The sequence below is a fragment of the Pristiophorus japonicus genome, chromosome 13, assembly GCF_044704955.1.
Source record: "Pristiophorus japonicus isolate sPriJap1 chromosome 13, sPriJap1.hap1, whole genome shotgun sequence".
NCBI lineage: Eukaryota > Metazoa > Chordata > Chondrichthyes > Pristiophoridae > Pristiophorus > Pristiophorus japonicus.
In genome coordinates this window covers 90008265-90034267 of record NC_091989.1, presented here as the reverse complement: position 1 = coordinate 90034267, position 26003 = coordinate 90008265, and the positions used below count along the sequence as shown (strand labels likewise).

Below are 26003 nucleotides of genomic sequence, written 5' to 3'. Positions count from 1 at the left end.
AAGTAGGTGACATTACAGCTCAAACCTGTCCTCACTCACAACTTCAAGCAAGTGTATATGGGACGAAGTTGAGGAGAACCCTAAGCTCATCTACCCCTCCCTGGCAGTGAGGCTAAATACAGCACTCCTGCCACTGCCTTGGCTGGCTGAGAGCAGAGAGCTCAGCACAACCAGAGACTCAGCCCAGGCCCGTCCACGTAAGATATTCATGTTGCTGAGCCTGGGTATTCAGTTACTGACAATGAATGCAGCATTCATACACCTCTATGGAAGAAAACACAGGCATACAGAATGAACTGTAACAGCAGCAGTCAGCCCAGTGGCGCAGGCACTGCAAGCACTTGTCCTACCTTCTGTTGGGGTGTATGCGCCAGCATTCTTGCAATGAAGATCCGGTGAGAAATCAGTTCCAGCCAGGCATAGACAAAGCCAGGAGCTTTAGTGGGCCGCAAAATGTGGAATGTGTTGCTGCACAGAAAAAGATGTTTCAATTTATAACCAACAAAGAAAAAAGGCCCTTAGCCTTTCCCACCATGATTACTAAAAGCACATTTACACTGAGCTGCAATTCGGAATTAAATTAGTGAGCAATCTATGCTGATATAAAAACTTTTAAGTTTGCCGTTCTACTGGTGCACAATCTCTCCTTTTGAGCCATGGGTTTCAAGCTGTTATAACTGCATGTAAATGCACTAGCAGTGTCAGCAGAGGCCCTTTTTAGTCTCGTTAACGACCTCCATAGTGAGGTGCTCAATCCCTCAATGCACGAGATTAAAGATTGTCTTTACAAGCTGCTAGGTTTTCCCTTTTCAATTTAATTCCCTCAGGAAAACAGGAATGTGGATAGACTGGAGAAGCCGGGGTTGTTCTTCTTGGGAGTAGAGAAGGCCAAGAAGAGATTTGATAGAGGTGTTCAAAATCATGAAAGATTTAGATAAGAGTAAATAAAGAGAAACTGTTTGCAATGGCCTCAAGTGCCGATAATGAAAGGGCACAGATTTAAGGTGATTGGCAAAATAACCAGAGGCGACATGAGGAAAAACGTTGTAATTGGTTAGGAGTTGCAATGCACAGCCTGAGAGGGTTCAATAGTAGCCTTCAGAAGGAAATTTGATAAATATTTGAAGGAGAAGAAATTGCAGGGATTTGGGGAAAGAGCGGGGAGTGGGACTAACTGGATTGCTCTTCGAAAGAGCCGGCACAGACTCAGAGCCAAATGGCCTCCTTCTGTGCTATAGTCTACAATTCTATAAGCTGCTATACAGCCTTTTGAAACCTCACAAATAGTAAATGACACTCAGCCGTGGGGAGCATCACTGTTGATAGCCTGGTCCTGTCCGTGTCCAATGATCATTTGTTCAGAAAGGATACTAAATAGAAGTGAGAATCCTGCATGGTTTCCTGCACCCTGGGGTAGAGTCCAGTTGAAGCACATCCACTCTTACTCTGGCCGACCTAACCTAACACAGACCAATGGTTAAATCTGAGACCATTAGAATGAGGTATGTTTACCCAGTGAGCCACAGTATGTTTTAAGTTGTGTTAATGTTCAGATTCAGACACTCGTCTCTTCAGTTAACTAAGGCCCTATTCCAGTATCGAGCCTGTCGGATCCTTCACAATCGCCATCCATTATTTATTTCAGGAGGAGCTATTTCTGTATTTTGGCAAGTGTTTTGTCCTACTTGCTCCAAACCCCAGTAACTGAGAACTTCCCCGTGGCATGTTGACTCTCTATCTGCGTGAATAAAACAAGAGTGATGTTTTCCCTTTTTAACACCTACCAGAAAGCAGTCAGCGTCTGGAAGTTGATGGTTTCCAGCACATGCTCGGGGGCATTTAGCTCCAGCAACAACATGATGAAAATTCGATGATACGGCAGCTGCTGAAATTCACTCTGACGTACTTCGTGATCTTGCAGTAGGACTCCGACAACAATCCCCAGTACCTGCACATTAGATTGTAAGCATTAAATTGTAAACTCTCCCTTCCTCTCGTGTGAAGTTGCTCGCTCTCCGGTACCACCTCCCAAGTGGTCAATCCACATGTCATTCTAAATGAGGTGTGTCTCCAAGCTACTTGAGTATGAAGGACCAGATACTGTCTGCACCCAACATTACACATTTTTCACCACAGGTCAGCAGGTAGTGATTAGCAGTCAGAACCATGCCCGAGACTTTCCCCGCCCTAGTCCAGGTGCGCAGATTCTAACTATTGCACTACAACTACTGCCCAGCTGACATTGACTCACTCAGCACAGGCTCAAGATTGCACTTTGGACCTTCAGATCTCTACAGCTTAGTCCAGTGCCACAAAAGTGTAAATGACTGACGCAGACAGACCAAAATTGGTAACTCGAAATCAGCCACTATCCAAGGCTCGCTACAAAACTGCTTTAAGTCAGGATACAGTGATCCAATACTTGGATTTTGACAAAACGTTTCCTCTTCCTTTCTCTCCTCTTCTCCCTACCCACTAAGTTAAGCACAGCCTGATTAGCTTAACATCTCGGACAATAAATACCAAAGACACAAACCTTGGTTCACAAATCGACCAGCTCTGGGATTTTAACCCATGTCATTTTGTTTGAGAAGTATTGCTGGAGTTTTATTATGGGATTGAGCTGATGGTCATTTAAGGTTGGCAACACCAATCCGATCACTGAATTCAGAGTGATTCTAAAAACTACTTGTTGAGTGACAGTTAGAAGGGTACGGTGGCACGGCGACCCAGCTTGTAGTAAATCATCCCAAGGTGCTGCACAAGGGCGTTAACAAAATTTAACACCAAGCGACGCAAGGAGATATTAGGACAATAACAAAAAGCTTGGTCAAAGAGCTAAGGAGCATCTTAAAGGAGGAGGGAGAGGTAGAGAGGCAGAGAGGTTTAGGGAGGGAATTCCAGAGCTAAGTGCCCAGGCAGCTGAAGGCACGACCGCCAATGGTGGAGCGATTAAAATGTGGGATGTGCACGAGGCCAGAATTGTAGAAGTGCAGATATCTCGGAGGGTTGTAGGGCTGGAGGAGATTACAGAGCTAGGGAGAGGTGAAGCCATGGAGGGATTTGAAAACAAGGCGAGAGTTTTAAAAGCGAGGTGTTTCTTAACTGGGAGCCAATATAGGTCAGCGAGCACAGGGTTGATGGGTGAACAGGACTTGGTGCAAGTTAGGACACGGACAGCAGAGTTTTGGATGATCTCAAGTTTACAGAGGGTAGAACGAGGGAGGCCAGCCAGTAGGGTTGAAATAGTCAAATCTAGAGGTAACAAATGCTTGGCTGAGGGCTTCAGCAGCGGATGAGCTTTTGGTGGGGGGGGGGGGGGAACGGGGGGAGGGATCATACGATGTTCCGGAGGTGGAATGGTTGGTCTTGGTGATGACACGGATATGTCGCCGGAAGCTCATCTACCTAAACGCAAAGATGGGAAGCTGGTGTATGGCTAATGTCGCACCCATTAGTCACTTGCTCGCCTCAGCTTTGGCAGTACAGGAAAGTGTGGACCTGAATAACTGGCCTCTCCTAAGAATGGAAAGACAATCATACTGATTCAGAATGAGCCTGGTGATGGCTTGGAAGCAGATCATCCATCCTCTGGGCCACAGCTAATACATCATCCCGGGGGAGACTGACAGATTGTGGGGAATTCAGAGGGAGTGGAGACATCTCTGAATAAAATCATGTTCCTCCACACACTTTGCCATTCAATACAAAGTGGGATATAAAAAGAAATGTTCAATTCCATCTAAACTGGCAGGAACCTAGGTCCAGGAGGTGAAAAGAAGGTGTTCCGGTTCACAGTGCCAACATAACTCGTTCATTAGGGCGAGCAGCCCCACCTCCATTCCTCAAAAATAAACAAATGCACAAAGGTAAATGGCTAAAAACCCCACTCACCTTGTTAAGAAGGTTAATTTTAGTGACTGTGTTGGTGGCCTCTCCAGAGTGCTTGACCAGCAGGGCGATCAGTCTGACAAAAGCATCCAGGTTGTGGTAGCACTTGGCCCTGATCATCGTAGGATTGGCCGTTGGATTGTGCTGCTGCTCCTGTTGTGCACGGTAACTAATTTCCACACACATTTCAGTACATAGGCGGAAAAAACGAGTAATCAGGTCGTCGGTCTTCAGAATCCCCTGCTGGTGCATCTGCGGAGATAATAGACCATTCAACAGCCAGCATGGCACGCTGCATCAACATAAACCTCACGTTCATTCTTCTACACTTTTTTTGGACTAGCTGCAAATTTTACAATGTTACCCGGCTGTCAAAATGACAGTCCCTCGAATCGAGGATGACTTGCTTCCACGTCAAAAAGTTCACAGGTGTTTCAATGAAGGTCCTAATATTCCAGATCCCGAACTACATCCTGAAGGGTGGAAGATGCCTGTGCGTGGATTTTTTTTAACGTGGGGTGACCGTTGCACACCAGCCACCACACGGGCTTGACAGAGCTAGGTCTTGGTCCAGTGGCAAGGGTTAACCAGGACGACTGAAGACCTGCTTTGTTGTAGAGACCTAGGGCCCAAGTTTCCACAAGAAAAAAAACGGGCACCCCACCGAGCTGGGCGCCCGTTTTTCGCGCCTAAAACGGCGCCTTAAAAAAAAAAAATTGTGATTCTCGAGCGTTCTGCAGCTCCTTGTCTGCCTGGCGCGGCGTGCAGGGGGGCGGAGCTTACACTCGCGCCGATTTTGTAAGTGGGAGGGGGCGGGTACTATTTAAATTAGTTGTTTTCCCTGCCGGCAACGCTGCGCGTGCGCGTTGGAGCGTTCGTGCGTGTTGGAGCGTTCGCGCACGCGTAGTGTGAAAAAAACATTGCCTGCCCCTCCCTCCCTCCCTCCCTCCCCCCACCTCTCCCTCCCCCTCCCCCCTGTTCGCGGGAACATCGCTGAGCTGACTAAGGCTTCCACCTCAAGTGGAAAGCTGCTAGCTGCCTCGTTACTGCCTGCCCCTCCCTCCCCCCCGTTCGCGGGAACATCGCTGAGCTGCCTGAAGCATTTTCACACAGGTAGGAAGATGGTTTATTTAATCTTTTCTTATAAATGTTTATTCAGGTTGGATTTATTTGTATAATATTTGTATAAGTATAAATAAGGATTTATTGTCGAATTTAATGAGTTCCCTTCACCACCCCCCTCGTTCTGGACGCCTAATTTGTAACCTGCGCCTGATTTTTTAATGTGTAGAACAGGTTTTTTCAGTTCTACAAAAATCTTCACTGGCTCCATTCTACTTTAGTTTGGAGTACATTTTCACTGTGGAATCAGGCGTCAGTGGCCGGACACGCCCCCTTTTGAAGAAAAAATTCTGTTCTAAAGTCGAACTGTTCTACCTGACTAGAACTGCAGAAAAAAAAATGTGGAGAATTGCGATTTCTAAAATAGTCCGTTCTCCACCAGTTGCTCCTAAAAATCAGGCGCAAATCATGTGGAAACTTGGGCCCCTAGTGTGCACACGTATCGCAGTGTGTACCTCAGTATATGAAAGGCCAATAGAACAAGCAACAGCCATTATATCCAATTTGATTAAAAAGTGTGGTAATTATACTTTAAATAAGGAAAGCTGGGTGCCAAGGGATTTGGCATTAAATACAGCACCAACTGGATAAGGCTATAAAAAAAAAATGGAGTATTGCGTTTGATGGCTAGAGTTTAGAATATAAAAGTTGACATACAATAGTGAATCTATAGAAAACCTTACTAAGACCACAATATCGTGTGCAGTTTTGAATTCCATATTACAGTAAGGATGTTGGGAGCAATAGAAAGGGTGCAGCACAGATTCGCTAGGATGTCGCCTAGTATGAGATAAAACAAATTCAAAGACAGACTTCAAAAATTGGGGAACAAAGGAGATTATGAGATGACTTGAAAGAAGTGTTTAAAATGACGAGGGAATGGGATGGAGTAGATAGAAACAGACGGTTTCTAGTCCGGGGGGTTGTCCAGAACTAGGAGACATAGAAATAAGATTAAGTGCAAGAGATTTGGGACAGAGAGCAGGCGAAATTTTATGTTATACAGAGGGTTGAGAGGCTGTGGAAAGCACTGCCAGAGTTAGTGATTGAAGCAGAGACCATGTCAACATTTAAGGGTAGATTACACATGTGGCTGAAGATAAGGGGGGGGCAAATAGATAATGGGAATAGGGCAGGCACATAATTAGGACTAATGCTGGCGTAGAGGATAAACACCAACACGGACTGGTTGGGCCACAAATAGCCCATTTTCTTGCCATTTCTATGTAGGTGTAGGTTTTCAACAGTTACCACCTAGACTACTTCCAACTAGCTTTTATTGGTCTCTAGGTAGCTTCAGAAGAATGAGAGGTGATCTTATCGAAACGTGTAAGATTATGAGGGGGCTTGACAAGGTGGATGCAGAGAGGATATTTCCACTTATAGGGGAGGCTAGAACTAGGGGGCATAATCTTAGATGAGGAGAAATTTCTTCCGAGAGTTGTAAATCTATGGAATTCTCTGCCCCAGAGAGCTGTGGAGGCTGGGTCATTGAATATATTTAAGGTGGAGATGGACAGATTTTTGAGCAATAAGCGAGTAAAGGGTTATGGGGACCGAGTAGGGAAGTGGAGCCGAGTCCATGATCGGATCAGCCATGATCGTATTAAATGGCGGAGCAGGCACGAGGGGCCGTATGGTCTACTTCTGCAGCTATTTCCTATGTTATGTTCCATTATAGCCACTTCTTTTCTCATCCTCAAGGAGCATCCTTGACCTTACCTGCCCAACAAAGGCAGAAAATGCCTTGGTGCTGTCCCGTCCAGCTGCTGCCGAGTGGTACAGGTTTACCCACTCCCTCAGCAAATACTCTGCTTTCTCCCGAAGCCCTGGTGGGTCATCGTACTCGGAGGCCTGTGATATCCCAGAGTGCATCATAAAGTTGGGACCGCCATGTGCACGGTCCATCATAGCTTCGTAGTTGGCTCGAAGCAGATCCATAAGCTGTGGCAATCTGTTCAGAAAACAAAATATAAATATAGTTAGCACAGAGCAGATGAACGCCTCCACTGAATTATTTTGAAGTCTTAGGACTTGCTGTTAGATAATTGATCAACACTGATTTGCAAAATCGAATCTATTATTCTGATTGCCAGTTACAACATATATTTACGTAGTGCCGGCCGTTAATGTGCTAAATAATTCCAAGGGGGTTCAGTGTCAGGAGAACAGAGGCACAGCAGTCGTAGATTTAGGAGAGGTGATCAATGAGGCAAGTTTTGAGGAGGCTTTTGGTGGTGAGATGTCGCGAGGGAGACGAGTCCCAGAGTGCAGATCCAAGACAGTTGAAGGATGAACCACTGAAGGTGGAGCAGAGGGATGAAGGGATGCAAAGGAGGCCAGAGTGGGAAGAGCAGTGTGTGGGCTCAGCTTGGAGAAGGTGGGCTGAGGCCATGGAGGGATTTGTAAACAAGGTACAGAATTCGGAATGGGGGATGGGGACCCAAAGAGGTCAATGAGGCCAGAGTGAAACAGGATCAGGGCTCAGTGAGGGTCAGCGGGCAGGTTGGAGGTATCGGAGTCTGTGTAGGGTGAAGCTTAGGAGACCGGCGAGGAAAACATTACCGGCAACATTTTTTTCAGACAGGTATTTAAACCAACATAGTATATTCTTCGTAGTTCAAAGCTGTTTCATTCAAATTATGTTCATGCAAATTGTGAAAAAAGCGTCTGGTGCGGTTTTATTAAAATTGCATAATTATTACTGGATAAACTGATTTTTTTGTAAGCAAATAGTGACAATGAATAAATGGGAGTAAACTCAACAGCAGTTATTCCTCAACTGGAATATCTGACGAGAATTTTACTCCTGCTCCCCAACACAGTTTTCATCTCTCACCCTCCTGAAAGTGTCGACTCAACAAGCCATGGCTCCACTGCTCCCGTCCAGTACCTCACCCCAAGGGCCAGTCCCGTGAGAGCCTGGACAGTAAGTGTAGGCAGGTTATTCTGCATGGGGCAGCATTGCATCGGCACCCAATAATACCCTCATCATGAGTGGGTAGGTCACCGGTTAGCAATCAGGAGTAGCAGCCCTGACTGATTTTTCCTCTTCGAGACCTTTCCAGTTTGTAGGGCTCAGCTACATAGTGGATAAACTCAGCCAGTAAGAATGTTGTTTTCTTTGAGACATTCAAATTGTACACAGCTGTACGGATTAAAGTTTTTAAGTTGGATAACAAAAATAGTTCCAGCAGAAAAAGCTGACCAGCACCAGGAATACCTCTGTCCAAATTCATCCCTCATTATAAATATATATCTACATTTGTTCATTAAAATCTGCTTCATTTCAGTTTGATTACTATTTTAAACCAATTTCCAAAACAAACCCTAAAACTTACCCTTCAGGTGCATTTCCTCTGGAATGAGCACTGATCCTCATAAGTGTTTCAATCGTGTTGAATAGGTCTGCTTCAGTAACGTGACTAATGCTCCTCTCATCTACCAACAGAATCTTCACCAATTGCATGGCAAAGGCTACAGCCATGTAGTTCAGGCCATTCTCCATCGACTGCAAGAATGAAACATTCCCATCATTGATTCAATTCAAAAACAAACTTCAAGAGCATGCACGTTACAAGCTGTTAACCCTTCCAGGCACACACAAGAACCAACAAAGCTTGTGGTTGTAGAACAAGCCTCAGGGCTATGCCAGGGAGAAGAATTCAGGTACGGAGCCCGTGATGGAGTTTCATACAATCATAGAAGTTTACAGCACGGAAGGAGGCCATTTCGGCCCATCGTGTCCGCGCCAGCCAACAGAAGCCTATCCAGTCTAATCCCACTTTCCAGCTCTTGGTCCGTAAGCCTGCCGGTTACGGCACTTCAGGTGCACATCCAAGTACTTTTTAAATGTGGTGAGGGTTTCTGCCTCTACCCTTTCAGACAGGGAGACCCCCACAACCCTCTGGATGAAGAAATTTCCCCTCAAACCCCCTCTCAACCTTCTACCAATTACTCTAAATTTATGCCCCCTGGTTGTTGACCCCTCTGCTAAGGGAAATAGGCCCTTTCTATCCACTATGTCTAGGCCCCTCAAAATTTTATACAATTCAATGAGGCCTCCCCTCAGCCTCCTCTGTTCCAATGAAAAAAAACCCAGCCTATCCAATCTGTCCTCATAGCTTAGATTCTCCACTCCCGGCAACATCCTCGTAAATCTCCTCTGTACCCTCTCCAGTCCAATCATGCTCTTCCTGTAATGTGGTGACCAGAGCTTCACGCAGTAACTCCAGCTGTGGCCTAACCAGTGGTTTCTACAGTTCAAGCATAACCCCCCCGCTCTTGTATTCTATGCCTTAGCTAATAAAGGCAAGCATTCCGTATGCCTTCTTAACCACCTGGCCTGCTACTTTCAGGGATCTGTGGACATGCACTCCAAGGTCCCTTTGTTCCTCGACACTGCTCAGTATCCTACCATTTAATGTGTATTCCCTTTCCTTGTTAGCCCTCCCAAAATGCATTACCTCACACTTCTCTGGATTAAATTCCATTTGCCACTGTTCTGCCCACCTGACCAGTTGATTGATATCTTCCTGCGGCCTGCAGCTTTCTTCTTCATTATCAACCACACAGCTGATTTTAGTTCATCTGCAAACTTCTTAATCGTACCCACTACATTCAAGTCTAGATCAGTGACGTATCACAAAAAGCAAGGGACCCAGCACTGAGCCCTGCGGAACCCCACTGGATACAGCCTTCCAGTCACAAAAACACCCATCCACCATTACCCTTTTCTTCCTGCCTTCGAGCCAATTTTGGATCCAACTTGCCACTTTGCCCTGGATCCCATGGGCTTTTACTCTTGTGACCAATCTGCCATGTGGGACCTTATCAAAAGCTTTGCAAAAATCCATATACATTACATCAAACGCTTTGCCTTCATCGACCCTCCTTTCAGTAAGCTTAAGGCACCTGGTTTTGTTCTTAAGACTCAAGAATGTCACTGAAGAGGTAACAAAGCTCACATGGACACCCAGCTATATTCCTGCTACACCTTTGATCAGAGAATCAAAGAGCAACACCAGAAAAAATTATGGAAATGTCCAGCCTCACCAGGAGCTCCTCTGGGGGGGGGGGGGGGGGGGATAACAAACTCGGTAACACAATGCTGTTTCTAAGCAAACTGTTCACCTCCCAGCTGCAGTGCTAGGATTGATTACATTGGTACGGCATTGCAGCTCTTGAAGTGCACCAAACCCTCTCCATGTCACCACCTATCAGAGCCAAATAATCTGCATGTTAGAGCTCAAACATAGTGAGTCAGTACTGTCAACACACATTTATTTATTATAAAATGCGAGCGTATCACACGGGAAATTTTAAACAATTGTTTAAATTATCATAATGGATGTCTATTAAAAAACAGTAACTGTTTGTACTAAATCTCCCAACACATGATCAGAAGGGAGTTAGGTCATAGACTCTGTCTGACTCCCCAGCGCAATCGAGCGTGTGATTGGGGTACGAGCGGGAGGACGAGCAGCAGTGAGACTTGGGGGGGGGGGGGGGGGGAGAAGGGAGTGAGACGGGGGGGGGGGGGGGGGGGAGAAGATGAACGATTGGGGGAGCGGGCCGGGGAAGGGGTGGGGGGGCGGGGGAGAAGAGAAGAGAAAGAGTAGCGATTGGGGTTGGGGGGGGGGGGGGGAGAAGAGAGAGGAGTGATTGGGGGCGGAGAGGAGGAGGGGGGGTGGTGAGGAGGAGGGGGGGTGGTGAGGAGGAGGAGGGAGGAGGAGGAGAGAAGAAGAGGAGTAGCGATGGGGGGGGGGGGGGGGGGTGAGGAGAGAGGAGCGATGGGAGGCGGGGGAAGAGGAGCGATGGGGGGGGGGGAGAAGAGAAGAGGAGTAGCAGCGATGGGGGGGGGGGGGGGGAAAGAGGAGCAATTAGGGGGTAGGGTGAGGGGGGGAGCGATGGGAGGCAGGGGGGAAGGCGATAGGGGGGTGCGGCGGGAGAGGAGCGATTGGGGGGGGGGGGGAAGAGGAGCGATGGCCGCGATGAGGGGGGGGGGGAAGAGAGCGAGAGAGGAGAGGAGCGATTTGCGGGGGGGGGGGGGGGGTGATTGGAGTGGGGTGGGGAGGAGGAGTATTGGGGGGCGGTGGGGGAGCGAGATTGGGGGGGCGAGGGGAGCGAGATTGGAGGGGGGGAAGTGAGACTGGGGGGGGGGGGGGAAGTGTGATTGGGGGGGGTGAGATTGGGGGGGGGGGGAAGTGAGATTGGGGGGGGGAAAGTGAGATTGGGGGGGGGGAAGTGAGATTGGGGGGGGGGGGAAGTGAGATTGGGGGGGGGGGAAGTGAGATTGGGGGGGGGGGAAGTGAGATTGGGGGGGGGAAGTGAGATTGGGGGGGGGAAGTGAGATTGGGGGGGGGAAGTGAGATTGGGGGGGGGAAGTGAGATTGGGGGGGGGGGAAGTGAGATTGGGGGGGGGGGAAGTGAGATTGGGGGGGGAAGTGAGATTGGGGGGGGAAGTGAGATTGGGGGGGGAAGTGAGATTGGGGGGGAAGTGAGATTGGGGGGGGGAAGTGAGATTGGGGGGGGGGGAGTGAGATTGGGGGGGGGGAAGTGAGATTGGGGGGGGGAAGTGAGATTGGGGGGGGGAAGTGAGATTGGGGGGGGGAAGTGAGATTGGGGGGGGGAAGTGAGATTGGGGGGGGGAAGTGAGATTGGGGGGGGGGAAGTGAGATTGGGGGGGGGGAAGTGAGATTGGGGGGGGGGGAAGTGAGATTGGGGGGGGGGGGGAAGTGAGATTGGGGGGGGAAGTGAGAGGGGGGAAGTGAGATTGGGGGGGGGGGGAAGTGAGATTGGGGGGGGGGGAAGTGAGATTGGGGGGGGGGAAGTGAGATTGGGGGGGGGGGAAGTGAGATTGGGGGGGGGGAAGTGAGATTGGGGTGGGGGGAGTGAGATTGGGGGGGGGGAGTGAGATTGGGGGGGGGGGAGTGAGATTGGGGGGGGGGAGTGAGATTGGGGGGGGGGGAGTGAGATTGGGGGGGGGGGGAGTGAGATTGGGGGGGGGAAGTGAGATTGGGGGGGGGAAGTGAGATTGGGGGGGGGAAGTGAGATTGGGGGGGGGAAGTGAGATTGGGGGGGGGAAGTGAGATTGGGGGGGGGGAAGTGAGATTGGGGGGGGGGAAGTGAGATTGGGGGGGGGGAAGTGAGATTGGGGGGGGGGAAGTGAGATTGGGGGGGGGAAGTGAGATTGGGGGGGGGAAGTGAGATTGGGGGGGGGGGAAGTGAGATTGGGGGGGGGAAGTGAGATTGGGGGGGGGGGAAGTGAGATTGGGGGGGGGAAGTGAGATTGGGGGGGGAAGTGAGATTGGGGGGGGAAGTGAGATTGGGGGGGGAAGTGAGATTGGGGGGGGGGAAGTGAGATTGGGGGGGGTGTGAGGAGAGTGAGATTTGAGGGGGGGGGGTGAGGAGAGTGAGATTGGAGGGGGGGGGTGAGGAGAGTGAGATTGGAGGGGGGGTGGGGAGAGTGAGATTGGAGGGGGGGTGGGGAGAGTGAGATTGGAGGGGGGGTGGGGAGAGTGAGATTGGAGGGGGGGTGGGGAGAGTGAGATTGGAGGGGGGGTGGGGAGAGTGAGATTGGAGGGGGGGTGGGGAGAGTGAGATTGGAGGGGGGGGGGGTGGGGAGAGTGAGATTGGAGGGGGGGGGGTGGGGAGAGTGAGATTGGAGGGGGGGGGGTGGGGAGAGTGAGATTGGAGGGGGGGTGGGGAGAGTGAGATTGGAGAGGGGGGGGTGGGGAGAGTGAGATTGGAGAGGGGAGGGTGGGGAGAGTGAGATTGGAGAGGGGGGGGTGGGGAGAGTGAGATTGGAGAGGGGAGGGTGGGGAGAGTGAGATTGGAGAGGGGGTGGGGAGAGTGAGATTGGAGAGGGGGTGGGGAGAGTGAGATTGGAGGGGGGGGTGGGGAGAGTGAGATTGGAGGGGAGGGAAGAGGAAGAGAGTGAGATTGGAGGGGGGGGGGGAAGAGAGAGAGTGATTGGAGGGGGAGAGCACGCACCAGGGCGGGGGGAAAGAGAGTGTCTGGGTCAGGAGGAGATCAGAGGGGAGGAAGGGAACTCAGGGAAGACGGATCACGTTCTTACAACGCCCTACAAGGGATAGGATGAAATCCAGAAGTCACAACGCTGTCACTATTCACTTCATACCCAATAAATTTGTTAACAATCCGCACACAATGCCCCATTGTAAGGTTAGGTTGGATTGGGGGGGGGGGCGGGGGGAAATGTTTCCTTTGATTTCTGAAGTCAAAATGGATCATGTTACAATGTGCAAAGTTTGGCTGGGAGATTTCATTCACTCATTGCAGAGAAACTTCAGGGTGTGACTTATCCTTCAAGGGGACCAATCAGCAATAGGTAATGGAGAGCCAATCAGAGAAATGCTGCAATTCAGTTCGTACAAATAGACGCAGCCATTAAAAAACCTCTATAAATCACAGGTAAATCCTGGAGTGTTGTCAACGCTACTGAACTCAACAGTTAGCAAGCAAGGAAAGCAATTTTAATTAAGATGTTCACTTAGAATATCTTGCAGTCAGGCACGAACATACTACCAGATATTACATAATCTCATGTCCCACTTTCTCTCCTCTCCAAGCATGCACAGCCTGAACTACTCCAGTAGTCAGGTGTTGCAAAATGTGGATGTGACAACCCATTCCACTGTGCTCTCCTTTAGACTTTTATTGTGTAAAACAATAAGGACGGACCCACAGGGCCATCTTAGTTACAGAGCCATCACCACCCAAGTGTTAAATCTCATTGCTAATGTACCGAACCATTCAGCATTCTACACTATCCAGATATGTCACGTGATACACAACTAGTCAGAACCCTCATTGAAATCACATCGCTAGTTAGTGTGACCGCAGTTTGAACTAGGCATCGGTTTCTATATACCGAATGTAAATTATGTAAAATATAAACATCTTTATGCATATTACAATTACTGTGCTTAGGAAGCAGTATACAATTAATTAGCTCATTAATATTTTTTAAATAGGATTTTCAGTCTATTTTAATCATCAGTATTATTTTAAAGCCAATTTAAAACTGGTTATACTACAACAAAGTAGCACTCCACCGGTTTGAGCAGTGCATGGGATATCCAAAGATGCAGATGGTTTTTGGTGGTTTGGAGTTCCTAAAGAACAGAGTAAAAATATCTTGCCAAGGTTCTGCCCAGCAGCAGTGAATAATTCAGAAGTCAGTAATCGATCACATCACTGAGGACTCAAAGCAGAATGCTGAGGAGAGAGTTTTGATGTTCACTGAAATGGTGTTGAGAAACACTGGTCTTTCAGTGAGGTAAAAGACACTGGGTCTCAACCCAGTCCTGAAAGAAGTGCCATTGATTTGCAGAATGCTGTGCACGGCACTGATTGCAATACAGCAGCCCTGTTTCTATCCACTGATCATTCCCTGCTGGACAGCAGGTCCTTACCTGGGCTAAATGGATGTCATACTGCTGCATGTTGACCAGATGGTGTCGAATGAGCAGCTCCACAGCCTCCACATTATACTTGTACTCATCACGACACTCAATCAGGCACCTGTAGGAACAAATAAGAAACCAGTTACAAGCTGGCAAGATCGCATTACTCAACCTGAACGGAAGTGAAATGGTCATATATAAATATACTCCTGTGTGTTGTACACAGACATATACAATGATCCTGTTAAGGGAAGATTCCTCCCCATCTCGGTCACCTTCTCCAGCCCTACAACCCTCCGAGATGTCTGCACTCCAATTCTGGCCTCTTGCGCATCCCCAATTTTCAATGGTCCACCACTGCTTCAGCTGCCTGGGCCCTAAGCTCTGGAATTCTGTCCCTAAACCTCTCCACTTCTCCACCACCCGTTTCCTCTTTTATGATGCTCCTTAAACCCTAGGTATTCAAAAAGGAAAGAGACTCTGTCAGTGTTTAAAATAATCAGAGTGGTTCTGTTTTGTCCAGTAACAGTTAAATTACAGACTTTGTCCTGTAAAGTCTTAAGAGGTTTCAAACTGACCAGTTCCTCCTTTGAGACTCGTGTGTGTCAGTCGTGGCTCAGTGGGTAGCATGATTGGAGCGTAGGCAAGTACAGCGGGAGCGGTGAGGTCGGGGCAAAGGAGCGGCGAGAGATAGTAGAGCAATGTGATTGGGGCCCAGGAGCGGAGAGTGTTTGGGGCCCGGAAGAGGCGAGAGCCCAGGGGCAGCACGGGCCAGCCCACACTGCGATATGTGTGCACACTAGGTCCATGCAGCAGAGCTGGTCTCCAGTCGTCCTGGTTAACCCTTGCCACTGGACCAAGACCTAGCTCTGTCAAGCCCGTGTGGTGGCTGGTGTGCAACTGCCAACACACGTTTAAAAAAAATCTACGCACAGGCATCTTCCACCCTTCAATATGCCGTTCGGGACCTGGAATATTAGGTCCTTCATTGAAACACCTGTGAACGCATCCTTTTTTGGTGGAAGCAAGTCATCCTGCCTAAGGCAACGACTTCATTGACCAAGCATTTGGTCATTGTCCTAATATCTCATGTGACTCACGTGTCCGCTCTTGTGAAGTGCCTTGGGGTGTTTTATTACGTTAAAGGCTCTCGATAAATACAAGTTGTTGTTGTTGTTGATTCATACATAACTGAGGAAATTTTGAAACTGCTTTGTTCAAAACTTGAGTTTTCTAACTGAACCTGGCATTATAGGAGGGAAAGAATGATTAAAAAAGTGGCACAGGTCCCATGAATAACTTCCCTTCTCACTAATACTCCAAAATTAGCTGCCCATTTTAATTTTTTTTTAAATCAAAAACACCATGCATCTACCAGTAGACTGTAGCTGTGCGTTAAATCCCAAGTGTCTTCCAGCAGTGACATGTCTTGCTTGAGTTAAAAAAAAACATGCAAAAAAGGCTTTGGACAGCACAGTCGAGTTAATTTTGTGCGAGTGTGTTCTGAAGTTTTGTGCTACTTCTGCACAGTTAACACTATGTTTACTGTTAATTGACCCTTGTATCGCCAACTCACTCTGGCTTGTTGAGGGGGCAAGTTCATAATCTACTCCCAGATCACCAGAGACTCAGTGTGTCCCAAGTGCGGCTCTCCCTGCTATTTCTCATACCCTCCCTGCAATTAGATGCTTTCAGTGACTGTGGCTCTGTGTGAACTGCGGCAGCAGGCATTCGTGCTTTGATATGCAGTGCCCCGTGGAACAAATTGCGAAGCAAAAATGCAGTACAATATCACACCCCCTTCCCTTGCATACCTGGTGATTTTATTGTTACACCACTGAGATCCATAGGCACGCCCGTCCTGCAAGGCTTTCAAAACCAACAAATGGCATTCGCGGTATCGAAGCAAGAGGTCTGGGTCCGCACCACTTGTGGCATCCAGCAGTCCCTCCACAGCCTTCAAATTAAAAGGAGCAGAGTTGGACTTCATTATCTCAAAATATCGTATCGTTCTGCAAAGTGCAATCTCTTTTTAAAAAAACAATCAGCAAGTTACTAGCAAAGTTGTAATCGCAGTTTCTAAATAATTATTGGAACGAAAGCTTGAAACATCCAAATTATAAGTAAAAAACCATTACAAAAGAAAATAGTCGAAAAGATGATCAATTTCTTAAATAATCACTTTAATAATGGTAAGCTATCATTGTAACCTGAAGTAGACTGGGTAGCTAAGTGAATGTTGCAGGGGATGGACAAATTGTACTCACCTTCTGCAGGAGGCCGAGAGCAGCAATAGCATCACGGGAGTTCCTGGCCATGACTACAGCCTCCAGTAAGTTACGTAGTGCCTGAGCCTGGGGGTTCATGGCCAGAGTTGGTGGAATTGCATGTAGATGCTGCTCCAGTTCCGTGATGCACTTGTCATAAATCTGTGCGATATCGTCAGTTGCCCAAGCTTGCTGTGAACAACAACGAAAGATCCAGCATGAACTCAAGTGTAAGACACATTACTGTACCTCATGGACACCTGCCAAGGAACCAGGCAAGAAACGGTGGTCCAGCAACATTTGTACTCAAACAGAATTCAAGGACTATTGTCATTAATATAGGATTCTGTATTAAACAAACATATTTGGTGGAATTTAAGTTGTGATCACTTAATACAAAACTAAAACTGAAGAAATTGCATATGCACAAAACGCAAAACCGTCACGCTGATATGCAGCCACAAATCTCTCCATTCTCTCTGCTTCTTATTCCACAGCGTAGAGCTGCAATTTGTACCTCACAAATGGAACTGACCCAAGTGGCTGGCTGGTGTTTTACTTAAATTATATTAAAGAAGTGCAACATCGAAAGTGGAGGGTGAACTATCTTCAATGTTTCCTTTCGGATGAAAGTGATTAGGGCTTTGAAGGCCAAAAGTATTTAGAATCCTTGCATATATTTGGGGATTACACGGTAAGGAGTGCACAGCGTTTTCCTGACCTGACAGAACAACTTCTGTAACCCCCAAAGGACACATGCCCATTAGCAATTTGCACAATTAGATCATTCTTCACGTGCAGCAAGTGTTGGGAGGCTGTTTGAATATGGTGACACCAGAGCCTAGCCCAGTCCTGCCCTCGGCCAGCATCTAAAAACGTGATTAAAAACAGTAAATGCTGTAACCACTCAGCAGGAGCAGGTCAGGGAGCATGTGTGGAGAGGAAGGTAGGGATAACATTTCAGGTCTCATGACCTTTCATCTGAAGCCTGCATGGTGGAAAGGGTGGATGTCATGAAGTGGCGAGAGCATTGTTTAGAGCAATGCTGAATATCACGCGCGCTCTGTGATTATGGGTGCATCTGAAACAGTTTGGGTGGAATTTAAGTTGGAATCCACGAGGAGTTGGAGCCAGACAGTTGCTGAGGAAAGATGTGACTGTTAAAGCAAGTTTTAGCAAATACATGATCAAACACAAGAAGGGAAACAGGCAGCAATGAAGGTGAACAGGATAGAAGAGACAAACAAAAATCCTGTCGGAGTGGAACTTCAAGTTGAGCATTCCTGAAAGAGAAGTGGCAATGAATTACATCAACTAAAAGAAAAATACTACAGCTGTTGGAAATCTGAAATAAAAATATAAAACGCTGGAAACATTCGACGAGTCAGGCAGCCTCTGTGGAGAGGGGACGGTAGATTTAATGTCTCAGGTCGATTCATCAAAGCATTCATTCAAACAAGCTCACTTTTTGACATGAGTCACTGGATCAGGAGTAGGAACCCTGGCTGACTTTAGGCCACTGAACTACAGAAGGGGAAAAGGCCAGTTGAAGTGCTCCGACACCCAAGGTCAGTGAACCAAATTCGAAGAGAATGTAACGCATGTACTGGGACAGTACATTTAAGATTCTTACTCCTACTGTGGATACAGAGTCTCAAGTCCATTAAAAATGTTCAGTAGAAAATTATAGGCCTTATTGCCTATCCTCCCAAAATAAAGTTGCTTCTTATACCTTTATTAAATAATCTCCTGAAGGTTTTAGGGCCTCTCAACCCAAGTTACAAACTTGATTCACTTTAACCATCCATATTTTAAGACATCACAACTCCTCAATTATTTTGAGTTTCATTCTACCTCCAAATTCCTTTCTGGCTCAGTTGTTAGGATGGACTATAATTCATATGATGAATGCTTATTGCATAGCTGACAACTGTATAGAATAGTGAGTTAACCATTTTGTCTTGGCATTACTGTAGCAATTATTAACTAGTGAGTTTTCATAAAAGACAAGAGAATGGTGGGGGGGGGAAGAAATAGAATGATGTATATTCTCGAAGTTACCTGCATAGGCTTGGCCAAGAAACCTGTGGGTTGCGAGATGTCATTGCTGGGCAGAAATCCTGGGATGTTGCGCGCAAACTCTTCGTACACAGCTAGTTGTTTGGGATCTACACCACCCACCTAAAATACAACATAAAATTAATACCCTATGCGACTCACCCCATTCAAACATCCTTAGCACCAATTGATCACCATTTTAACTTGTATGCAGTCAGAATACAGTAGTCAATATGTAGCAGTGTACAGTTATTTAAGGGTACTTCAAAAGAAAACATACAAGTAACGTGCATTTTAAGGACACAAGTAAGGAGGTTCTTTACACCTGCCTAATAAGCACTCTTTACAGCAATCTTACTTCAAGTGTATCTAGATATAAAATTTGAAAACCAAAATCTCCTACCTTCAATCGAATTTGCTCGGGCATACGCTCAGCCTGGTAAGTGAGTACTACAGGATCACAGTAACGACGACCCTCCTGCCTGGCATGCTTCCGAAGTTCAAATTCCTATAGAAGGCAAACAAAATAAATTAACTGGATGCAGCAATGACAAAACCAGGGCAGGAACAGAAAAAGGATGAGAAGCTTACTGTTGCAAGCCGTTTGTCCATTTCCGGGCCAGCCTTTTCAACAGCTGTTTTCTGAATAAAACAACATGCCAGCTCACAGTTGTCTTGTGCTATCTGTGCAGCTGCTTGCTCCATCATCTCCCTCTGTTGTGGGGATGCAGCCTAAGGGAGAAAATTAACAACAAATTTCAGGGCTCACTAACAGATTGTAACACCAGAGAAGTGAGCAAGCCACGCAATTGTCCAACAGTTCATCTGCAACCAAATTAAATACCCTATCTCCCCCACCCCCCCTCCCAAAATGTTTGTAAAAAGCCACATTTTAAGGCAACTCCCTCTGGGCTCAGCCAACGCTTCTTTCCAGCATCACTTTAACCTGCTCTCGACAGGCTGCTCAAGAGTGGGAGTTCCATTAGTACGTTCCACACATCAGGTGGGAATCTTGAAGCTCCAAGCCATGCTGATGTGTGTAGGATAACCCCCTTGAACTGCACTCCTGGGATAAGTACAAGAGTAACGAAGTTTTACTACAATTGTACAGGGCTTTGGTGAGACCACACCTGGAGTACTGTGCACAGTTTTGGTTCTCCTTATCTGAGAAAGGACATACATGCCTTAGAAGTGATGCAACAAACATTCACTAGATTGATCCCCGAGATGCCGAGAGGTTGTTTCTCCTGGCTGGAGAGTCTAGAACTTGGGGAGGGGGGGCCTCAGGATAAGGGGCCTGCTATTTAAGACAGAGATGAAGAGGAATTTCTTCACTCAGAGGGTTGTAAACCTTTGGAAGTCTCTACCACAAAGGGCTGTAGATGCTAAGTTGTTGAGAATATTCAAGGCTGAGGAGAGATAAGATTTTTGGACTATAGAGAAATCAAGGGGTATGGGGATCGGGCGGGAAAGTGGAGTTGAGGTCAAAGATCAGCCATGATCTTACTGAATGGCGGAGCACCTCGAAGGGCCGTATGGCCTACTCCTGCTCCTAGCCCTTATGTCCAAGATAGCCATGATGGGTTACCATGGCAGAGCACTGCCTGATCTGGTAAGTCCACACGAGCCGATTCATAGCCACATTTAGGGTCTGTTCAGTAGGCACATCAAGTTGGACAGAATGTCACATTTGGAGTGTTTCTGGTGAAGAAAGTTTCATACCCCTATACACAATAATTAGGAACAGGAGTAGGCCACCTGGCCCCTCGGGCCTGCTCTGCCATTCAATAAGATCATGGCTGATCATCTACCTCAATTCCACTTTCCTGCCCGATCCCAATATCCCTTGATTCCTTTAATATTTAACATACACAGTTGTTCAACTCATTAAAATGAATTGAGGCAATTCTATGAACAGGGGACTTGCCTGTTCCTGAAAAAGGCCTCATTAGTTGACCGGGACTGTGTAAACTGTCCCTCCTCTGAGGTTGCGTTACAGGAAGGCACAACTACTGCCTGGAGCCGACTTTCCCGATCTTTATTGCAGCCTGAATATTGGGTGGAAATGGAACCCTGAGGCAGTCTAGTTCATTCCTGAATGGACTCCAACCATGAAACAATTCAGACACTATTCTTCCATCCTCTTACCATTAGCCTCCAATCTTCTGTATCATTCTCTGCTTTAATATACTACAATGTTCAGTGGTCCTGCACATACTTCCTCCTCCCTGTATCCTCACTGTGTTGAAATCACTCATTACCCAGTTATCTACTCCAATCCATTCTTGCCCAGTACCTCAAAACTAACTCCACCTGCATCTTTATTTCCTCTTTCAATTCTTAAAGCTGCGCTGTTCAAGAGACACAGAGGAAATTTATAACTCCATCTCATTTACAGTACTTGAAAAAGGGGAAGTAGAAAAAGATTAAAAGATAAACATAAAACCAAGGTAAGCTACTAAAGCAGCAACAGCTGTAATGGTTACAGGTTTACAAAAGGTCCCCAAGCTGTTACACAAGTACAGGCCCAACCTGCTCAATCTTTCTTCATAAGTCAACCGTTTCATCTCAGGAATAAACCTAGTGAACCTTCTCTGAACTGCCTCCAATGCAAGTATATCCCTCCTTAAATAAGGAGACCAAAACAGTACACAGTACTCTAGATGTGGCCTCACCATTGTGGGAGTACTCTAATTATGCGAGTCAATTCAAGATCCCAACCTGACACCACACCTCAGCTCCTTAATTACCCTGAAAAACAGTCGGTGGGGGGCTTCCTAGATCTGCATAATGGGCAGATAAATCCAAAAGTAATTACCAATCATAAACATAACCGAGCAAATCACATAGTATACCTCCATCTGAATGTGATTTGCCCCCTCTCTCAAGCTTTGGAGACTGGTGATATTTTTTTTGCCTTTCCATTGAATAAGACAAAGGACTTAATTCTGACTCTAGCTATTTTGTACACACCTTATGGCTTGTGACAGAGTTGAGGATACTGCTACACTGCAGTATGAGACAAAAATAGTGATTGCCTTTTTAATCTGGGCCATGATCTGACCTGCACGCTCTACTGAAACTTTGAATGCAAATAATTGTAAAGCAGCATCCCTGCAACACATTATTTAGCTGGCTTCCAGGTTATGTGCTAGAGGGTGTATGCACTGTACCTAAAATAATTGTGGAAATTACTCAATACTGATTATAAAACAGATGCAATAAAACCTCACAGGCATAAAGAAGGATCTGGACGCATAACTTGGATAGTGACTGAACGAGACCAACATTTTAAACTGTCCCATGGCTTCAATGAGAGCATCAGTTAGCATCAGCTGTGCTCATATTAAAAACCAAGGGTATCCTTTAGCACCATAGCGTAGCCTATGTTGGCTGGAAGGTCCAGACACAGGTTTAAAAACAGTGCAGACTGACAGACAGAGAAAACTAACAGTCACTAAAGCTGGTAAAAGTATGAGTGTGGTGAAAGTCCTAATCCAAGCACACTGCTCTACAGAGGCATACAGGCATTGACTGGGATGTCAAAAAAATATTGAAGGCAAAACTAAATGTCAATACACCAATTTAGCCATTAATACAGTGCTCCAGTATACCTCAGACCTGAGCTATTAAAAAGTGACAGGTGGGTTTTAAATACCCAGCTTGGCTTAAAGTTTAAACTGCACCTATCAATGTTCCCTCTTTTTGTTCGGTGTGCGGCTGCGCGTCCCATTCATATTTTCACGCACGAGCAGTTTCTCCCTTACAAAAGCCGTTGAGTAGCCTGCGCGGGGCCTCCAGACTGCAGCTTAGTGCGAACATTGGCACCTATTTTCCTCTCCTCCCTTCCCATCACACTGAACCCATGAGAACCACACGCTCTTTTACTTACAACCCACCATTTGGTTTTATAATCAGCAGCCCCCAACTGCCACTACTTTGGTTTTATAGTCAAACTGTCCTCTCATGACTGTGCATATGGGTTATGGTTTTATGATAATCGGGATTCGTCCAGCTGCAGCGCACCCATCTCAGGACTCCAGTCGCATTTGCAATTAGCATCCTACAAGCGATAATCATGACTATATTTCAGGTGTCAATGTGAGGTGTGCAATATTTACACTAGTCCAAATATTGCAAACCATAGAATCCTATGCTTTCTGGAGCTGGCTAAGCAGAAACAATCCCTTTAGTTTCAGACCAGGACTGCAAATACATTGCCAAAATACTAGTTATCACATCAGTGTGAAACCCACTCAATAAGAATGGAGAAGTAAACCCATAGTAAGAATACATTTTTTTCCAGCCTGACTTAGTTGAGGGAAGGGCTGAAGACCTGCTCTTGACCCTGTTAGCGCTGCTCTGTAGCCAAGCACTAGGTAAGGAACAGCAATAATTGGGATGAGATTTTCCTTCCGGCAGGGGGTCATTGTTCCTCAAGATCAGCAAATACTGTGAGCTAACTGCAAATTCCGGTGGGAGAGAAATGTGTCCCATTTAAAAGCGAGATTTACTAACCCGTAGTGCAGTGGCAAAGTTGTTCTTTAGGTTTGTAGCAATGCTCATTAGTAATGGCTCCCTGCACGTAATCATAGCCATCCCCGCAGTGAGGTTACGCATCATGTGATGGGCTGCAACTCGCATCCGTGACTCCTCAGAATCCAGGGCAAAATCTTTCCGGACTATCTGTTCACAGGTGGTCATGGCAATTTTGATGGAACGGTCAACAACAGGATGAACAAGCTCCTGCACAGCACGCTCTATTGCCTGCCGGACGTAGGACTTCAGCTGAGGATGGGCTTGGAACAAAGGAATCTAAAAAGGGAATCAGGTTAATATATCAAAGAGCCATTTAACAAGTGACACTTTAACCAAGTGGTTTGTGTAAGCAGGTGCTTCTGCATTTAAAATAAACTAATCAAACACTGGTCAAAACCAAATGAATCTTGGATCAATGCGGAGTGGACTTACAAAAGTTCGGTTTCAACTACTTTAGATACACAGAGGTTAAAAGCACTAATGTAATCATCTGTAAGGCATTTAAAAACACAACACAAACTGCATCCATCCTCTGTATTTACGGGCCATTAAATAGAGTTGTCAGTGCAGCACCGCACCAATTCGAGCCGTTCTGCCGGTTAAGTGGGAAGCGGCAGGAAGTCCCGACATTACTTTGCAAGGCGTGAGGGTGAAAATTAAAAGCAATGTTCCACCTGGGTGGTACCTCATGCTTCCTAGCAATCAGCACAAGTGGGAAGTGGCAGCAGCATGGGAGCAAACCGCCTGTTCCACCTCCTCAAACTCAAAACCAGTAGCCATGGGAAACCAGCAAACCATCAAAATGGGTTGGGAGGAGATGGGGTAAAAAGGGGGGTGGGGTGCACTGGTAACGCTCATGCTTCCCATCGTTATGATCTTAAGTTTCTTGAAGGCAGTTTTAGCTTTACATACCCATCCAAACCAGGAAATAACACTACTTTTAAAAGTTTAAAATGTATTCTTCCAATCTGCTGTAACATAGGGTCTCATTCTGAAAGCATGCATTAATTCTGGAGGAAGGAAGTGCAGAGTCAAGCTGATGTGAGGAATTAAATAAAATAAAAATGAAAGCTCCAAAGATCGAAGAGGCTGGCGGGAGCTTAAACTACAGTGAAAGAATGAGGGAAACGACACCTGTTATTTAATCTGTCTAACCTCAACATATAAATTAATTCTTCTAAACCAAAATAGGGTAGGATGTCGACTCAGTGCAGTCAAGTACCAAAGCTTTTGTTGACCTGACTTACCCAATCGAGATAATGCTTTGTAAAAAGAAACAAATGACCCTTACATGGCTGCCATGCAGATAAGATGTTGACCCATAATGTGACTGCAGTTCAAGTGGAATGGCAACGTTTCCCAGTGGATTACAATCAAGTTAATAACTACTCACTAGTTGGCCGACTACTGGTGTATTTAATCTAGTTAAATTTAGTTTTGTTACCAAACTGCCACGCAGATTCGCAAGTCACAGAATCATAGAATAGTTACAGCACAGAAAGAAGCCATTCGGCCAGTTTTGCTACGGTTCGGAAGCAAATTACGCTACCATTGCACAATGAAATAGATGTTGGCTAAAATTTCAGCACAACTACGAGATAAATTAAAGTTTTAAGCATCAACTTTAGCTGTAGCCTTCAGACTTCCCTATCCAAATGCCAAACAAAAGGTGGATTTACCAGCGCAACATGAAACCTATTAAATTAAGCATTTGATATAACAGGCACCTAACCCATAACAAGCTTCCAACCACTAGAAATCACGCACCAGTCCATTTGTGAGCATTGGCCACTGAACGCATTCATGGTAAGATGTGCAGATCTTGAGACCAAGGTAGGCTGACAGGAGCAATGAATTGGACGAAGCGATGCAGATCTTGAATTTGGAAGTAGCAAGGCCAAGACAGACAAATGTGGGTGCAGGCAGGGCTACTTTTGCCTGGTGTGCCAACAGAATGAATAATGGGAGAAAACCACAGGTCCTCTTAAAGAACCAGACCATGTAGGGGAAATATTCCTGGACCTGTGTCCAGACATGCTGAATATCTGAACAATTGGAGTGCACACCCGTGAAGGAACCCCCTAATATTCCTTCCATTTAATGCAATGGAAGGAAAATCAGCCGGGTTCTTTACGAACGTGCACTCCGACTAGTCTCGATTTCCCAATACTCGCTGCACTTAGGTGCAGGCACATAAATGGGACCAATACGATTGCTCTAGAATAGTGTACAGCCTGGGCAATTCAAATAATTACTTCAACAGTACTTGAAATGTATACAGAAAGGGTTAGCTAGGTCCAACAGGACTGCGTTACAGCACACCCTAAGCAGCAAGACACTAAGTGCTGCTTTAGGATAGCTACAGTATACTTGATTATGAATTTAGTGGCTGCGTGTACCTGATTGCACCATTACTTGGTCAGAGTTCGCAGTCTTAGCGTCCTAGCCATGGCTGCAAAGATGATTCTTGGTCTTCCAGCAATCCACCATGCAATCTTCTGTGCAACTCAAAATACTGACACCCTCGATTGCCTCAGGATAAAGGTTTCACAACTGCTGCTGGGTTAACCGGTGTCGACATGCATGATCTAGCACATGTGGTTGCACCAGAGTTCATGTAGGAAGAGGAATTGTGGGCAGTGGCTGTAGGGCCATATGCTCCATCTATAACACTCCACTCAACTGGTTTTGCCAT

The 26003-nt window shown here is 46.5% G+C and overlaps 1 protein-coding gene across 7 annotated transcripts in view; it reads right to left on the bottom strand.

Moving 5' to 3' along the window:
* cnot1 (CCR4-NOT transcription complex, subunit 1) overlaps positions 1-26003 on the bottom strand; it is a 229729-nt gene that overhangs the window by 14802 nt on the left and 188924 nt on the right. For all 7 annotated transcript variants that reach the window (XM_070897738.1, XM_070897741.1, XM_070897739.1 and 4 more), the window contains 12 exons: positions 23288-23584; positions 19361-19501; positions 19173-19277; positions 18773-18892; positions 16712-16903; positions 16259-16401; positions 14454-14562; positions 8355-8524; positions 6736-6967; positions 3895-4143; positions 1785-1948; positions 351-468 (listed from right to left, as the gene is read on the bottom strand). In XM_070897738.1, coding sequence (XP_070753839.1) covers positions 351-468; positions 1785-1948; positions 3895-4143; positions 6736-6967; positions 8355-8524; positions 14454-14562; positions 16259-16401; positions 16712-16903; positions 18773-18892; positions 19173-19277; positions 19361-19501; positions 23288-23584 — 2040 coding nt within the window. The remainder of the gene's footprint in view (positions 1-350; positions 469-1784; positions 1949-3894; positions 4144-6735; positions 6968-8354; positions 8525-14453; positions 14563-16258; positions 16402-16711; positions 16904-18772; positions 18893-19172; positions 19278-19360; positions 19502-23287; positions 23585-26003) is intronic.